This window comes from Melanerpes formicivorus, unplaced genomic scaffold (assembly GCF_026170545.1).
Source record: "Melanerpes formicivorus ecotype bairdi unplaced genomic scaffold, bMelFor1.0.p_v2 SCAF_2, whole genome shotgun sequence".
Taxonomy (NCBI): domain Eukaryota; kingdom Metazoa; phylum Chordata; class Aves; order Piciformes; family Picidae; genus Melanerpes; species Melanerpes formicivorus.
The window spans coordinates 28986458-29003282 of NW_027142354.1; the positions used below are offsets into that span (position 1 = coordinate 28986458).

Here is a 16825-nt window from a genome sequence, read left to right on the forward strand (position 1 = left end):
CCATTCTAATTTGCATCTCTTCATAAGGTGGCTGGCTATTATTTAAATGATCATGTCTGCTTTCTCAGGAAATGACACAAGTGTTTAAACGTAATTAAAAGCATTGCAAAACCAGCGATAACATTAAAAATATATTTTAATGTTAAGTCACATTAAGATCATTTGCTCTGACACTCAAATGTTCTGAAATTTAAAGTAGTACTATAGGGACACACAAGTGCAGATAAATCTTTATTGCCATAATTTTGTTGGGGGGGGTTTTGTTGTTTCTTTTTTTTTTTTTTTCCTCAAAAAATGAGCATTGGGATTTTAGTAAGTTGTAGTTTAATGTCTTTATATGTACAACATTACAACTGCGTATTTTAATAATAATGAAGTTAGTGATACTTTGATAACTCAACACAGCGTGTTTATAAAATGAATCCTTATCAAAATACACTTTTCACTGGGATAATAAATAAAATCCTGTGAAACCCACCTACACAAAGTTAATTTTAACTCTGGTAGAACCCGATGTGGTACACAGTCCATTAACTAACATGTTTGCCCCTTTATCCCCCTACTGATGCTCATCTTCTGGGGTAAGAAAACATTTTTTCCCCCCGTTGTGGTGTGACCTCATTCAACATCATCTTCAGCCAAGCACTGTGCACTTACAATTCTCTGTAAGAAGGAGAAAAACTCATTCACAATTACATAAAATTGACAGTAAGCAAGTGATTATCAAGCAATGTAATTTTACACTGAAGATTAAGCAGTGTAATTACTGAGCAAACTGATTAATGTTAAAAATGGTAATCTATTTGATGTAATTTAAGTCAGTTCTGCAGAAATTATGTAGTGTGCAAGGCCTAACAATGCTGAAATCTGACAAATAATATCCTATATCAGCCTCAAGTGGTGAAGTGTGTGGGTTTTGTCACTGTTCTCTAAGAAAACATTTTTATTCCATTATTCTCCCAGACCTTCACATCTCGTGTACTTGAAGTTTTTCAGCATTTTTACTTACATGGACCTTAAAATGAATCGTAACCAGGCCCAAGCTGTAAAGAGCTGACTGATGCACAGCACTGAGTCTTTGCTTTATGTAAGGTAACACCAATAGGGAAGTACACTTGAATTTCCAAGAACATAAAAAACAGTATTTATTTTACAACAGACTCCCCTGGTAGCATATTACCTGCGCAGTACTCAGGCTAAAAAGGAAGGGCATTTTATACAGAGCTATGAACACTTCCATCATCAGGGAAATCCCTAAGCTTCCCAAACTGTTACATACTCTAATTCTAGTTCACATCGTGTGTTTATAGCTGGCCCAGAAGCAACAGGCTAGCAAAAGCGACAGATTAATTCTAATCATCTTTTATAGCACTAACATACACTTGTAGATATACAATTAAAAAAAAACCCCAAACCACAAAACTCAAGACCCAGTGCAAGAAAGTTACTGCTTTTCTGATTCCCCAACTACTATTTGGGAAAGAGAGGACCTGCTTACAGTCAGGTGTCTCTGCTTTGGAAGAGCCTAGCTTACCCTACACATCAGAGAAATTCTGTATTTCTATTTCACCCTGTTTGCTATTAATGCTACGTGATGTTTTTCATAGGCACTTTTTAATATTTTGCATGAAAAAAAGATTTTTTTAATCTTACTGAACATGTAACACAGATTACAAAAAACAATACTTGAGACTGATGTAGTTGATAAGAGAAGTAGTTCAATTATTTTCAAGCCAACCAATAAGGAACATTTCACATACCTGGCTTATTGTAGGGAGCTTAGTAAGAAGCATTTGAAACACTGGTGGTGGAAGTGTCTGCTGTAGAACTTGTAGTAGCTGCTGTGGCTGTCCACACACAGCAATGGCATTGGTCAAGTGATCAACACCTTTCTCATATTCACCTGTACAACAAATCACAAGGTTTTGAAATCAACCTTCTTCCACGCTATAAAGTATTAACATAAAACACCCCTCAACAGTGGACTGAATTACTGAAAAAAATCCATCCACACTCTTCTTTCCTCCTCCATTGCTGGATCTTCTGAACACAGAAGGTTAGAAATATGTATACAGATTTTCCTAGGTGAATTTCACTCCCCAAAAGATCTTAGTATATAAAAATCATCTTCTAGCAAAGGGAAACAACCTTAGGTAAACTATCCTTAGAAAAATAATACTATTACCTTGAGCTAGTAGTTCCTCGCCAAGCTGAATCTCCTCAAGGAAAAATTTCTGAACTGCTTCAGCATCTTTCAGATCAGGCAACTATAACACACACAGTAAAACTGAAGTTGGCCCTTAAACATCAGTTAATAAGCATGTTAGCAGAAAAGATCCTCAAATGAAATCAAGCACACATACAACCATACTGTTAACACTGAAACTGGTCAAAACCCCAAACATTAGATGTCTCACCACAACATTAAATGCACACAGAATGTTTTTGATGCTAGACTCAGGTCTCATATCATTGCATCACAAAACCATACAGATAGACCTTGAAATACCTCTACTCAGTTTATTAAGTACACAGTTTTGTAGCAAATATAAATTTGTTTATCACAACTCTTATTTCTTACAATTATTAAGATAAATCTTATCTTTTCTTTCAGAATCCACTGGTGATAAGGAAAGAAACATCAAATACTTAGAGAAAAAAAATATCAAGTTCAGTTATAGGACTTTTAAGTCTGAAAAATCCTTGCACATACTGCAAGGAAGAAAACAGCATCAAATCATGCAGTAGATGTTGTCCTTTCCGGTACATGGCACAAAAACAAACAACTAATTCATTAGGTTATTTGCAAGCATTAAAGAAAACTAAAGAATGTCTAGCTGCCCAAGTGTTTGCAATGATGGAATCAAAATAGGTCTTTAAACAAATCTTATAAATAATACAAATGAAATACTACTCAAAATAGCGCTGTATTATTGAACACAAAATTACCTTGGAAAGCCCTGCTCTCTCTTTGGCAAGTTTCTGTTTCTTCCTTCCTGTAACAACAAAAACATTGTACATTTTTAATTTGCAATTAAGAAAGCCTCATTCAAAAATGTGAGCCAACGTTATTTTCAAAGCAAGAACTTGGCAATATAACCTAAATATTGAAGGCTGAACACAAGACTGCAACCCACCCTCTGCAACAAGATATCATTTAGAGTTCTAATGAGGGTTGGCAGTAGCACACCAAAGCAAAATGGCAATTCTTCTGCTGTAGATAGTAAACACCAACTGCACAGGACTTGCAACAGAGCATACCTTATGCACCAGTGGCGTGAAGGTGAGGAAGGAAAGAGAATTAGAGCAATACAGGATTTTTTTCTGAATGGTGTCTAACAATGATAAGCCACAGAAGCAGTGCCTACAAGTCAAAGCTATCTGATTTTGAACTACACGATGAACTACTACCAGGATCTTTAGCAGGTCACAGTACATAAGTATACTTTCCCAGTTGCTTTAAACTTGGGAGCTAGTTAAATAGGTGGCTACATCTCATCATCCCATAGCAAGAACAATATTAAAGCATACATTTTGGAAATCTGAGGAAAGCAAGCATTTATGGACAGAAGAAACATTTCTTTGCACAATCTGACAGCACAGGTGGTCTGCAACATAAAGTTGCACCACTCTATATATATAGTTTGCTTTTAATGTATATAGTTTGCACTATATATATAGTTTGCTTTTAATGTAATTAAACAGGTATAAAGATATTCTACAGCAGCAGTTCTTCAAACAAGAAAGAATAATCACAGCAATACTTGTGACTTCCTTGAAAGAACAATTTTTGTAAGTCATCAGTTCATCAACTGAAATACTGTGACATAACTTTTAAATACAGTCTATGATTAAACAAGTATACTCTAACCATTTGCCCCTAGTGTCAGCTTGGTAAACATCTGTGTTGACAATTAACTGTCATAGTCCTAAGTTTTCTGTTGAGAGAATTTTACAAGTTGGAAATACTTCCAAACATGACTAGCAGTTTTAATGGCAATGAATTAAAAATCTGCAATTGTCCACATGGAAACATTCAGAAATACTATTTCCTAGTGGTGATACTACAATGTAATATTACATTTATGGACAAGATAAAGTGTTTTTTTTATATAAAGGGAGTTTACATTCTACAAGGATCATTCTTTACCTCCTACAATACCATAATAACCCTTATCATCTGAGTTTCAACAATTTCTTGACCTGTGTAAGTTATTTCACGACATCACATACAGAAAAATGTGTCATATAGAACTGTAGCATACTATAGTTTTATTGTTATGGTTGTTTTCAGTCTTAAAGAAGAATTTATCTCTTGAAAGTTGGTGCCTTTAATTAGTTCACTCCAAGTTTTCTGAAGCATTAATTTGCACACAACTTTAAACTGCACTATTATACAAAGCAGCTATGCTAATATCTAAAATCTTGAAGATTAAATAAAATTAAAAAGTAGTAGCTGGAATGTGTCACTATCAAAACAGGGCACACTAACTGTAGTGCAACCTCAATAAAAAGTATAAAGAGTAACAGCCTACCACTTGCACATAATTTTCAATAGAAAATTATGTTTTCTTGGCATGACTATGATTTCTTCTGAAATATTACAACAGGTATCAGTCACAAGCTTCAACATTCAACAGAAAAGCAAATAAAGGCATGCTGGTGACCGTAACTACTTAATAAAAGCTTTTTGACTGCTGATTGTACACATATTTTAACCATAAAATAGTAACAGTGAACACTCATCTACAGAACCTTTGAAATCTGATTACTATGCTATTTTTCTTCCTCTTCTTAATACGTTTTCACAGGTCTCTGTGGAGGGAATAAATATTATTGAAGATACTGTTTTCCCTTAGAGACTTCCAAGAAAACTAAAATCTTCCCTCTTTTCTAGAGACATCATCACATTTTAAAAAGGAGAAGGGTAATCTTTCATAGAAGAGATCTTAGTTAACACAGAAATGCATGTGCATCTATCCAAAACAAAAAGCTAAACTGCAGCTCTCAAGCTGCATGTGACTTGCAGGTCCCTGCAAGCACAGCTCTCCTACACGAAGAACTTTCAAATGCAAACCAATGGAGAGCCTAGCCTGTTGCACTGCCATGGGTTGCAAAACTCCCATGAGTCGCCCCAACAGCTTCAAACAGTCCCACAAAGGAGCAGAATGACCTGAAAGCCATTTGAGTTTTCAGTTCCCATCCATGTACTGCTCTCTTCATTCCACTGTCCAGGTAGAAGGTGCTCTGAGGCAAAGTTCAGCACTGGCAGAAATTCTGTCTGTCTTTCAAAGAACAACTCAGTGTCCACACTTGTGTACAGAACAGGTCTCATTTATATATTCAAGAACACAAGCAGTAAACACATCCAATGTCTTATCATCTTAAGATATAGCTGTGGAAGCTAAAGCAGCTCCAGATGTTTATAATTTGCTATTTTTTGGTCCAAAGATTAAATACAGACATGCTGCTAAAGTAGCATCAGCAAAACGTAAAAAAAAAAAAACACAAAACCTGCTAAAAAGGTAAGATTAAGACATGTGGAAAACCCAAGTAGAGCAGATTCTCAACCCTCCCAGAAAATTACATTTCCCTCCCCCATCCCCGCCCCAAAACCTGAATCTGGCCACCTAACCTTTTATGATGGGCCTTTGCAAAGCAAACTTTGGTCCTAACACAGCCCAAAGAGAGATGCACAATTTATCTGGTTCTTCCTCTGTCAGCAAATGGCTAAGCAAATATGACAGGCAATCCACTGACATAGTGCATCTCCAGTCCTCTCCAAATTTTGGTGATACCACATCACAGAAGCAAATAAAACCCCAAACCTTATTCTAAGAACATTAGTAGGAAGTATCTGCTCTAAAGCTGGTTTCTACAAGTTTTTCCATCAAATACCCTTACTATTGCCTGAGAAACAGTATATCATCATCTAAAGAATGCAACCGGCTGTGTCGTTGGACCTTTCTGTTTTTGTCAAATACTTTACAGCCTAAGCTTTATTATCCACCAGTAAAAGTCCTGTAACAATCAGATCACTGGAATTACCACAGAAGCATTCCTACTGAAGAATCATTTACAATAGTAAAAAATTATTAATTTAAAATCCCTTATTATCTAAAGCCCTCCAAATGACAACAGCTAATGTATATCAAACCATATTGTATTTTTTCACTTTAAAGAAAATGTGAATTCTTAATCAGAGAATGTCTAGGGTTTATTCAGAACATTACTGGACAGAAGCTTAAATAATGTAAACAATGCAAAATTAATTTTCAACCTTTCTACACAAATACTATGTAATAATTTCTCTACTACGTATTTAATATTATAAAAACAACATGGATGATTATACTGCCAAAAATCGAGTTTGTTTGTGCAAGATAAGCACTTTACCAACCTAACACACTACAAATTCCCAATGAATGACTTGCACTTGGAAGAAGCATGAATCCATGATCTCACACACATGTGCAAGGGCCTCGAGGTAAAGAATTCAAAAGATGCAATTTGCTGTGGAAGAGCTTACAGTTAGAGGAAGTAATTAGCTGCTAAATGCCAACACTGGTCACGAAATAAATCCAAACCATTAAGTGAGAATCAAACTGTTGAAGTTATGCTTAATCAGCATCAGGTAAATATCTATTTTCAATCCATCTAGTTATTGTCTCTTCTATCACTGAAACTTCGGATGCCATTATGTTTACTTGTCGGGAAAGTTTACCTTAATGGCAATTTCTTATGCTCGGATTAGTTATCAAATAAAAAATACTATACATATTCGCATGATAGAAACAACCCAGCACAACTAATAGAAACTTATTTCTCATTATTCAAGTACCCTGCATATTCATTTCACCGTTGCCTTCATTAACTACTAAAGCGTTTATTTAAATGTTGAAGATGTGAAATAATGAAGAGCCACAGGAGGAAAGCTCTACATTTTGGATTAATCATCAGTTTGCTCTGGCATTCATTCTTATCCTGGAAGCTAATAACCGAGCTGCCAGGAGGGTTAAGAATGCAGCAGATAAAACGCCCGAGAGCTGCTACCGCCTCTTGCCTTACCACAGCAACAACTTCACTATGAGACATTACAATGTTTTATCAGATCACCTTCTTAAAAAAAAGACAAAAAGAAAAAAAAGGTGGCTATGCAAGTGCAGTGACGTGAGTAGCGCGGCTGAGCGTGCAGGACAACAAGATTTTGTAAAAAAAGCGAATTTTTTGCAACCCAAGTTTCTAATGCCGAAACCAGAAGTTATTCCGTAAGCCCACCAACTGCAGGACACAAGCTGCTCGGACAAGCAGCCTCGTCTCCTGATTTAGGTAAAGGGATGACGAGAGGCAGCGAACAGCAGGGACTCGGGGCCTGCCTCTCACAAGCGGACCTGGGCGAAGGTGCCCGTCAGCCCTGTCTCGCGCCCTTCCCGCCCAGTAGCCGTAGTAACGAGGCGGGCAAGCAGTGGGGGCTCAAGGCCGCTCCCTTCCGACGGGGCTACGTGTGGGAGAGAATGGATGAGCAGCTGCGGCGACGAGCCCCAGCCGGACGCGGGAGCAGGAGGGCGCTGCAGGGGCGCTGCAGAGGCGCCACGTGCCACCCGCCAGCCCCCCGCGCGCAGACCAGCCGGGCGGGGGAAGGGTGGCGGTGGCCGCTGAAGGCCAGGAGGAGGAGGAGAGAGGGCGGCCCGGACACTCACGCTCCCGCAGTCGGTTCTTGAAATTCGGGTCGCTCCGTCTTTTGCGGTCGAAGTAGATGCAGTAGCCAATGAAAAGAGCCCCGCAAAGGCCCGCCGCGATGGCGCTGGTCTTGCCCACCATCATCGTGCCCAGCGCCGAGGGGAAAGTCCCGCCGCGCTGCCCCCTCCCTCCCACCGCGCGGCCAGCGCCGAGCTCCGCAAGCACCTTGGGGCGAGCGGACAGCCAGGAAGGACCCCGCCTCGCTTCCGCTGGCGTCATCAGCCAGCGGCAGCAGAAGCTGCCTCCTCCAGTGCCTGCGGAGCAGCCAGCCAGCCAGCTACCGTGCGCATGCGCGGACGCGCTCCCATCGCACAGAGAAGGGAGAAGTGCGGGTAGCCAAGCCGCGCTCCTTGATAAGGCACAGGGGACGGGGCACAGGGCGCTCAGACCCTCACTCCCTGAGCATCGGCTTTCCGTCGAAGTCTTGCAAGCTGAAAGTTAAAACCAACCCCAATAGTTTCTAGGTCATTATTTGCACACCATCACAGCGTTAATCTGCACAAAAGCCACTCTTTCTGTAGTCACTTTGACCAATTCTCAGAATTCAACTAACCCCTGCAGTAAGGCCTCAGCTGGAGGCACATTCCCAGAACACAGATGTAAGACCATGCAGTGTCTGCACTGACTGAGGTACAGACACATACCTCCTATATCCACGTTCCAGAAAAAGACAAAAGCCCCAGAGTGAATACAAACAACTACAGCTGTATTAGCAAACAAAATTTATGGCAGAACATTTTGTATACATCACTCTTTATAATAATAAACACGGTTATAGCTCTTTTTATCAAAAGACTGTCCTGTTTTCTTCACTGCTCTATTTCTAGGAATAGTTTTCAGTACTTTTTGTTTTCTGCTCTTCTTTAATGGGATTGCTTCTTCATCAGAGCAGCTCCTGTTTTTTAACGTGTTATTAGCTCTATTCCGAGGATGAGACTGATCTGCAATTTTCTGTGGTGCTTTCCGCTTCTCTCCGCAGTGCTTCGCTTTTGTCTTTCTTCCCATATCAGATCCATTTTGTATCAGAGGCTGATGTACAGCATCTGTATTCTCATGCACACTTTTCTTTGGTGCTTTCCGCTTCTCTCCGCAGTGCTTCGCTTTTGTCTTTCTTCCCGTATCAGATCCATTTTGTATCAGAGGCTCAGGTACAGCATCTGTATTCTCATCTGCACATTTCTGTGGTGCTTTCCGCTTCTCTCCGCAGCGCTTTGCTTGTGGCTTTCTTCCCATAAGATCAGATTCGCTTTGTATCAGAGGCTCATGTACAGCATATGTATTATCGTCTGCACTTTTCTGTGGTGCTTTCTGCTTCTCTCTGCAGCGCTTCGCTTGTGTTTTTCTTCCCGTAAGATCAGACTCGTTTTGTTTCAGAGGCTGATGTACAGCATCTGTATTCTCATCTGCACTTTTCTGTGGCACTTTCCGCTTCTCTCCGCAGCGCTTCACTTGCATCTTTCTTCCCATAAGATCAGACTCGTTTTGCTTCAGAGGCTGATGTACAGCATCTGTATTCTCATCTGCACTTTTCTGTGGCGCTTTCTGCTTCTCTCCGCAGTGCTTCACTTGCATCTTTCTTCCCATAAGATCAGACTCATTTTGCTTCAGAGGCTGATGTACAGCATCTGTATTCTCATCTGCACTTTTCTGTGGTGCTTTCCGCTTCTCTGCGCAGCGCTTCACTTGCGTCTTTCTTCCCATAAGATCAGACTCGTTTTGTATCAGAGGCTCATGTACAGCATCTGTATTCTCATCTGCACTTTTCTGTGGTGCTTTCCGCTTCTCTGCGCAGCGTTTCACTCGTGTCTTTCTTCCCATAAGATCAGACTCATTTTGTATCAGAGGCTGATGTACAACATCTGTATTCTCATCTGCACTTTTCCGTGGTGCTTTCCACTTCTTTCCACAGCGCTTCACTCGTATCTTTCTTCCCATAAGATTAGACTCGTTGAGTTTCAGAGCGAGATGTACAGCATCTGTATTCTATAGCAACAGACAGTTTAAAAACAGCATGAGGAAACTGGGGAACAATAATTTTAGGCTGCAGGAAACAAGGAAGATGAAGCTGAGGGACTGCCATAAGAAAGCAAGTTATACTGAATCCACAGTGCAGTCAGTAACCAAACTATCTGCAGGAAAGAATTCCACTTGTAATTTGACATGTAAGAAATGGGAGACCATTGTAATTGCACCGAGGAATTCTGCTGTCCCTCTTTCCCTTAAAGCTCATTTCTTCCACCAAAATGTTTTACAGCTTTTCTTTGTACACAACCTAAAATAGTTTGCTCTCTCTCTGCTTCCAGAGACCTGGTCTTCCAAACAGCTTTTAACACATGCACCCTCTTCCCCTGCCAATGCCACCCTTTAATGTTGTAAACTAGTACTATTAATAATGACAACAATAACAGCAGTAATACTAACAAAGAATAATAAACGAACCCACACATTTAAAATTTTTTAGAAATTTAAATTATTTTAGAAATTTTAAATCCCAATTTAGATTTTGAAGGATTCCCAGTATCCTGAAGCACACCTTTCACACGTACCTCAAAGAGAACGTAGCCAAAGCCTTTACCCAAGCCAGTCTTTCTGTCTCTCACAATTCGCACGCCTACTACACCTCCACAGACAGAAAAGTGTTCTCGCACAGCATCATCACTGATGTCTGCAGGCAAACACAATAACACATGCTTCTTCACTCAGACTCAGAGCTTTGGAAGCCTGGCACAAATCCAAAGATTTTCTGTTTACGGATTTGGGTGTACTATTTTTATATTTACACAAATAGCAGTGGTTTAGAAAAATGCCAGCAAGTTAACAATGCAGACTTTATAAAGGGCTGTTTGCTTTGACAGTTAATGATTCTCTAAAGAGTACAACTTAAATGACAAAAAAGAACAAAGACAAAGTCTAAAATAAACTTTTCAAACAATTATATTTATTATTTGAATGCAGTGGAAATGAAGATTTGTGCTACATTTTTGTATCTTTTTCTTCTGCTAGAATCTCTAAGAATTAATGTTGATGACAGTGAACTTGAGCTGGCATTTCTTGAAGTCTAATACTCATTACCTGAGCCATGAATTTTAGCAGAATCATGAAGGGACTTAGTTTCCAATCACAGTTGCTATACCATTGTTCTGATAGCAACCAGATGTGTAAGGCTTTCTCAGTCTCATGCCCATGCAAACAGACAAGTGCGATGCAGCAACACAAAAATACAGGTTTATGCTCTTTTCTCTACAGGTTTACTTCATACTATGGTAAACCTCCTTACACAGATATAACCATATCTCTGCTAAGAGGAAGCACTGAATTTACTAATATTGGGTTAGCTACAGCAATGGGACCCAAATATGCTGAGAAAAGACCTCAGCAGCTTGAGCCTTTTACCGAGTACTGCTAACATCCAAACTGCTTTTTGTGCAGGATGTTTATTACTTGGAATTAGTTCATAAATAGGTATCAGTATGCATTTAACATAGTTTTGAAAGCTATGGCCTATGCAGTCCAGTCATATTTATTTTAAAAATACCAAGCAACAACCAGCTACAATAAAGAAAATTAATCTGCAGAACCTGCCCAAAATTTACAATGCCTTTAGGTGTTGCAGCTAAAATAATAAAACTACTATTAAAAACATTAATTCCAGCAAAAGACATTTAGCTACCTAAACATGCTACCCTAAATATCAATGAATACCACCCTCAATATCAATAGATTACATAAATGTTAAGTAACAATGTATAACAATCCATTTCAGACTTACCATATGAGAGATTTCCCAAGAATACTGACCTTTTATTGTCATGCTAAAGAAAACAAGAAAGAAGACAGTTCTTTATTACAGGGAAAAAAAAAAAGCAGCAAACATAAAAGGGCTTTTCTAGTCACACATCTTACCTACCAAACTGCTTTTTGATGCGATGTCAACTCTGATGTGAAATCCACTAGCAATTTCTCGTCCATTTCTTTTGTAACCAAAGGCAAAAAGGGTTTCAAATTAAACAGGTTACTTAATTTGCAATGACACTGCATAGCATTACTCAAAAAGCTACTTACTTTTAAAATCTGAAAAATCATTTTATTGATTCAAGCAAAAGGGAGGAGGTAGTTTAAATTTATCTGTAAATCTACCTCTTCAATAGGGAATAGGGAAAAAAAACTGAGACTTACTCCTTAAGAGCCTCAACAGCATCACATTCGTCCTCAAATACAACATAAGCATTAATGAACTTCACATTAGGGTGCAATTTATTCCTGGAACATGAAAAAGACACATACTGTTTTAACAATTCTCATGGTGTGCAATGCACAAGCACTTCTTGTTAAACACATTTATGCCTCTTGTTTTATCCACAGTAACAACTTAATTTTTCTTAAAGGTCAAGCTAGCCTACATCTTGTAAAGCCTGTATGTGCACCCTGATCAAACTTCCTCAGCTCACAAATGTATGCAAAGAAATTATGCTATTAGCATCTTCTTCCTTCCTAAAATATAAAGAAACACAATCAAAGGTAATAAATTACTGGTATACCAGTCAGATAATTACTTTTCACGTGTTGGAAAAAACTTACATACACAAAGGTAATTACAAAAGAAACACACAACTAAATAAGAATTATATAACCAAACAGGCAAATTCCAGCACTTAAATATTCTTCTGAGAAACAAAGCAAGAAATTCACAAGGAACCTACTTTATTGCTGCCAACTTTTTGGATAAAGTAGCTTCTGCTGGAACCTTTAAGATAAAAAGAGCTTTAGTTATGTAGGCCTAGTATCAATTTATCTCAGATATTTTTTTCCTGAAGACAAAGAACAATTCAAACAGGTACCATTGCCACCCAAAGCAATGTTGCCAGTACAGTAAGTAAGTGATGGAAGTGGTTATTCCTACAGCTGATAGAAAGACCTCAGAATTGGATAGATTGCTTTGACTTCATCAGTTAAGTTACCTGAGTTCCAAGACTATTAACTTCAAGTATTTTACAGAGCATGCCAACTTATAATCAAAGCATCTTTACTGATTTTAAAATAGGATAGCAATGCCTTAGCTAATGTGCAATATTAACAGCATTCTTCTTGCATATAAAATACAGCTCTTATACTATTAGCTGCTGCTACACCTAATGCAAGGAGAGATACCACCCTAGTGGTGCCTCTATGGTAAAATCTCCAAGGCTTTCTCTAATGGCAAAAAATATACACTCAAGGGTGCTTCTGAATTAGAATAGAATAGAATAGAATAAACCAGGTTGGAAGAGACCTTCAAGATCATCATGTCCAACCTATCAACTAATCCAACCCACCTAATCAACTAAACCATGGCACCAAGCACCCCATCAAGTCTCCTGAACACCTCCAGTGATGGTGACTCCACCACCTCACCAGGCAGCCCGTTCCAATGGGCAATCACTCTCACTGTGTAGAACTTCTTCCTAACATCCAGCCTAAAACTCCCCTCGTGCAGCTTGAGACTGTGTCCTCTTGTTCTGGTGCTGGTTGCCTGGGAGAAGAGACCAACATCCACCTGTCTACAACCTCCCTTCAGGTAGTTGTAGAGAGCAATAAGGTCACCCCTGAGTCTCCTCCAGACTAAGCAACCCCAGCTCCCTCAGCCTCTCCTCATAGGTCTTGTGTTCCGAACCCCTCACCAACTTCGTTGCCCTTCTCTGGACACGCTCCAGCAAGCCTTATGAATACTACCCTTTAAGATCCAAAAATATTATTATATAACATTGAAAAAAACAACATACCAAAGACCGGAACCGAACAGATTTTATTCGTCCATACTCCTTAAAAAGAGATTTCAGTGCCTAAACAGAAAACAGTACAAATATTGAATACGTATTTGCATCCTGGTAATAAAAATTATTGTTGAACATTTATTACTTAAGACTATTTTTACACTATTTGCATGTTGCTTCTATTTCTATTAAAGGGCAACTAAAAATAAGCAAGTAGTTTGTAACTTTCTGTGTTTCTTGTGGCAGATTCTTAATCTTACAGATTACCAAAACTAAATTTGTACCCCTCACCACGGAAGGAAATATAAACAATATATTTTATGCAAGAATCTAATTTGCATTCAAAATTAGAAGCAGATTAATTTTGTCACTGTAGTTCTCATTTCTCGGTGGTTTTTTTTTTCCCCCATTAAAACAGAAACTAATCAATTCTACTAAATACAGACCAACTGCATCCACTGTTGTAGAAAGCCTAGCTCCACTAAAACAAAAAGGACTGCCTTTTGGTAACAAGCATTATTTCTTACTTTCCCAAAAAGCAATTTTAGTCACAGTATGTGCCATTCCTCAGATGAAAATATTCTCTCAAACTAAGAACTGTTGTGTCAATTTTCAGTCCTTTAGCTGACAGAATCCTCTCACATACCTGACGAGTACAGCTGACAGGCAGGTTTCCAACAAACACTGTTCTTCTGCCTACCATTTCGTCGATCACCTTTTCCCCCTTTTTTTGTTTCGCAGTAGTGCCTTTATCTGAATTAACAACATTTCTGGTGATGGCATGAGAAGCACTTTTTTTTGGCTTTGCTTTGTTTTGAAACAGTTTTTCTTTCTCCTTTTCATCTGCTTGCACCAAAGTGCTCTCTCTTATCAGAAAAAAAAAAAAAATTACAATTGATGGGAGAAAAACAGAGTTTAGGTAAAAAAAAAAAAAAATCAAAGCTGCCAAGACAACTATTTTAACTTACACTTCAAATTATTACATTCAACACTGAATGTAATATTCTTTTGCTTGTTACACATTAAACAAATATATCTGACCATTCCATAAATGGAAAGCTATTTTCTGTCTCTGAGATGTTCCCTTTGCTATTTAGTAGAAGTTCTAAAAGACAAATTCACAATTAAATAATTTGATATCCTCTACAATTGAAGGGGAGAAAAAAATAAACACATCTTTGCACACTGAAACTAAGGAGAAATTTAATTCTTCCCAGTATCCAAGACAGATCCCAAAGGAGTTTTTAGTCTGACTGTGTAGTAATAAATCTCTATTTATCCAAACTTGCCATAGCAGCATGAAAAATAAGACCTGAAGATGCTTCCATAAAGCTACCAATACCAAAACAACAAACAATTTTCATGGGTGCAGAAGAGGCAACAAGATACAGTGCCAGAGAGACCAATGTGTTAGCCTTGTGCTACCGTCAGCTAGAGTTCACTATCCAAACATCATTATACAGAAACTAGTGCTTCCTGACTGCACTGACAGCATCTTGGTTTAATCTAGAGTATTTATGATAACAGTGTAACAAAGTTTTGTGTGTCATGGCAGAGGGCAAGTGTTGGCAAGGAGAGCTAACGCTACCTGGTACCTTGCTGCTGATGCAACCACCTCTGCCCCTTGGGCTGCAGGTCTGATGGATAAAGTCATCTAGCGTTAGAAAGCATCACCCCCTGCAATGACCTGATAGCTCCCTATCAGGGAATTGCACTCCATGGACCTAGACTTTCATGAAGCTAGAATTATTTACTACCTGTAGCAAACGACAGAAATGTTGTACAGTATCCTTAAAAATAATCTTCTTAAGCATGAAGTTCAAGATGAACGGTGGAATGAAACTACTGCTTCACTGAACTCGTGATTTCAGGATTAAGCTAAATGTTGTTTAAACAATACTATGAAATAGTATCTTCCACTCACCTGTTTGACAATTCTTTCTCTGTTTTTGAAAGTTCATTCTTTCTGACTTTCTTTGGTTTTATAGGAGGTTCCTGTATGACAGATGAGCTCTGGTCTTCTGCCACTTTCTCCACGTCTGCCCGCTTTCTTTTCTTGTTTTCCTAAAAACAAACCAAAACTGCTAGAAATGCCTTACGGTTACTGTATATATTGACATTTATCTGGAGAGTCACTAACCGAAGCCAACAGCCCCAAGCAGTGGCGTCTCCCGAGCCCGGATCTGCCTGCCCGCCCGCCCACCCGGTCTCGCGTCCTTACGGCATTTCCAGCGCCGAGGGGAGAGGATCACCGGGGACACAACGCGCCGCGAAGCGCAACGGGCGGCCTTGCACGCCACCCATTTCCCCCTCAGCTCCCGGGAAGAATTACCCTGGCCTAACCGTGCCCTCGCGAAACCTCCTGTCCTTCCACCCATCGCCCACGACCCTTATTTAGCGTTCCGCGGACACAAAGACGCAAGGCAGGAGGGCACCCGGCCCCGCAGAGCCCACACAGTCCGTCTCGGCGGCAGGCCGAGGAGCACGTGCGGCACTCACCCCCGTCACGGGCACCAGCGCCGGCGGGGCGCCGGCAGCGGAGCAGCTGAAGAGGCGCGCGAGCGGCGCGTCAGGGGCCGCGTCGGGCCACAGGCTGCCCGCCACCTGCCCCACCACGTACTCCTCTGCGCCGCCCGCGCCCCCGCCGCCTCTTCCCCGCGCGCGGGGAGAGAGTGGCGGTGCTTCACCACGTGCCCTCTTCCCCGGTGGCGGTGGGCCCTGTGCCCCCCGCGTTTCCAAGCCGCGCTGCTTGGCACCCATGGCTCCTCGGGGCTTGATGGGAGCACACGCGGTCCGCATCACTTCCGGCGCGCGGGACCAGCGCAGGCTGAGGGAGGGTGGAGCGAGGGGATGGTGATGGAAGGAGGGACGGGACGGTGATAGAGGGACGGGGACGTCGCCCTCGAGGGGCTAGACACGGCGGAGGCGCCCGGCAAAGCACCATGTCCGCTCCATCTCCCGCCGCTCGCCGGAAACCTGCCCCTCAACACGCAGAATACCGGCGGTAGCTGTTGCACGCGGCTTGGGCAAGGAGAAGCGTCTGGTAGGTTGTTTCATTTACTTTCCAAGACCCTCAGCTCAAAACCTGCCGTGCTCACCCCCATCCGAGAAGGAAATGGAAATTACTCTGTGATTACTTATGTCTTCCTACGCGCTTTCTACTTAAAATCACTTAAAATGGTTGAGAGTGCGAGAAGTGGTTAAAAACGAACGTTGCTGTTGTCTGGAGAAAGAACACATTTCTTTGCCCTGTGTTGCCGCGGAAGCATCGCTTTCTGTCATTTCATCATTGCTACCTAGGCCCTGTCCAGGATGACATTATAAAATCCACAAAC

General features: G+C 40.5%; 2 protein-coding genes and 1 non-coding gene across 3 annotated transcripts; all 3 read right to left on the reverse strand.

Annotated features, from left to right (window-relative positions):
* Positions 1–118: 118 nt before the first annotated feature.
* Positions 119–7932, reverse strand: TOMM20 (translocase of outer mitochondrial membrane 20). The gene is made up of 5 exons (XM_068154644.1): positions 7701–7932; positions 2950–2996; positions 2186–2267; positions 1761–1903; positions 119–663 (listed from the first exon to the last, which is right to left on the reverse strand). The coding sequence occupies exons 1-5, from the start codon at positions 7822–7824 to the stop codon at positions 619–621; spliced, it is 441 nt and encodes a 146-aa protein (XP_068010745.1). The 5' UTR covers positions 7825–7932; the 3' UTR covers positions 119–618.
* On the reverse strand, positions 6893–7027 carry LOC137454088 (small nucleolar RNA SNORA14). The gene has a single exon (XR_010990539.1). It is a non-coding gene; the product is annotated as a small nucleolar RNA SNORA14 (small nucleolar RNA).
* A 515-nt stretch (positions 7933–8447) lies between the features above and the next one.
* On the reverse strand, positions 8448–16267 carry RBM34 (RNA binding motif protein 34). The gene is made up of 10 exons (XM_068154666.1): positions 15990–16267; positions 15415–15554; positions 14137–14356; positions 13500–13559; positions 12441–12484; positions 11917–12000; positions 11648–11711; positions 11510–11552; positions 10287–10405; positions 8448–9723 (listed from the first exon to the last, which is right to left on the reverse strand). The coding sequence occupies exons 1-10, from the start codon at positions 16248–16250 to the stop codon at positions 8488–8490; spliced, it is 2271 nt and encodes a 756-aa protein (XP_068010767.1). The 5' UTR covers positions 16251–16267; the 3' UTR covers positions 8448–8487.
* Between the last annotated feature and the right edge of the window lie 558 nt (positions 16268–16825).